General features: G+C 49.5%; 1 protein-coding gene across 1 annotated transcript; it reads right to left on the reverse strand.

Annotated features, from left to right (window-relative positions):
• Positions 1-285: 285 nt before the first annotated feature.
• Positions 286-798, reverse strand: LOC144148206 (uncharacterized). The gene has a single exon (XM_077679789.1). It carries the CDS (start codon positions 796-798, stop codon positions 286-288), a length of 513 nt encoding a protein of 170 aa, XP_077535915.1.
• Between the last annotated feature and the right edge of the window lie 245 nt (positions 799-1,043).

Consider the following 1,043-nt stretch of genomic DNA (forward strand, 5'->3'; position numbering starts at 1 on the left):
AATGATATACTTCCTGCTCACAATCTTCCTCCCAACATTCTACCGCGTGAGTTTGTTTGCTTCGTCTAGGCTCATTTCGACACAGATTCTGCAAATTCCCTAGCTTGTCGCACCGGCGGCACCTAAACTCTTTGTACCATGACTTGCTTGCAGGGTGGTTCTTGCCACATCGCTCGCATTGAATGTTCGGACGAGACTGACTAGGCTTACTAGTAGCGTCGCAGCCCTCCCTATTCTCCCTTTGCCGACTCTTCAGTGGATGTATGTTGGCATCCGTAGCCTTCATTATGCCGAGTCTCGGGCTGCTAACTCTCGGCCCAAAGCAATTTGGCATGCATTATCGAACTTCAAATTTTCCTCGGCGAATAGCACACGCTGAGTGTCATCATTTCTTACCCCTTCCACAAGCCTGTCTCGCAAAGCATCATTCAAAAACTCGCCGAAATCGCATTTCCTGGCTAGGTGCTTCAGTTCTACAATAACATCGTCGACACTTTCCTGTTCATGTTGAAGACGCCTATTGAATTTGCACCGTTCAGCAATCAGTGAACTCGAAGGACTGTAATGCGCCTGAAGCACCTGTTTCACCTCTGCAAATGTTTTGTTCGCAGGCGCGTCTGGCACAACCAAACTTCTGAGCACTTCAAATGCTTCTGCGCCAATTGCAGTCAGAAACACGGGCAGAACTTTTTCCTGTATTACATCATTGGCAATTACGAAAAGTTTGAAGCGCTCAAGGTACGAGTCAAAGTTCTGAGTTCTCGGATCAAACTCGACTAACTTGCCCAAATACGACATTTTGCAGATGCAAGGCACTCAAAAAGTCTGCGTTTGACGGCGTGGCTTGCTAAGTTGCATCATGGCGGAGTTGGCGCGTTGTGGTGACAAGGGGCGTTTCTTGACGGTCCGTCGAAGAACCCGTTGCCGGAGTGCTGGCGTAATCCCAAAGAAGGTACAGCATTTCCTCCGTCGCTCCGTCGGCTCGCAGTGCTTGGCTGCCTGCTCACTTGTTACTGGGACACTTTCTTCTTAGGCTACGCGGG

Source organism: Haemaphysalis longicornis, unplaced genomic scaffold (assembly GCF_048455015.1).
Source record: "Haemaphysalis longicornis isolate Haplotype H1 unplaced genomic scaffold, Haemaphysalis longicornis Haplotype H1 scaffold_8, whole genome shotgun sequence".
NCBI lineage: Eukaryota > Metazoa > Arthropoda > Arachnida > Ixodida > Ixodidae > Haemaphysalis > Haemaphysalis longicornis.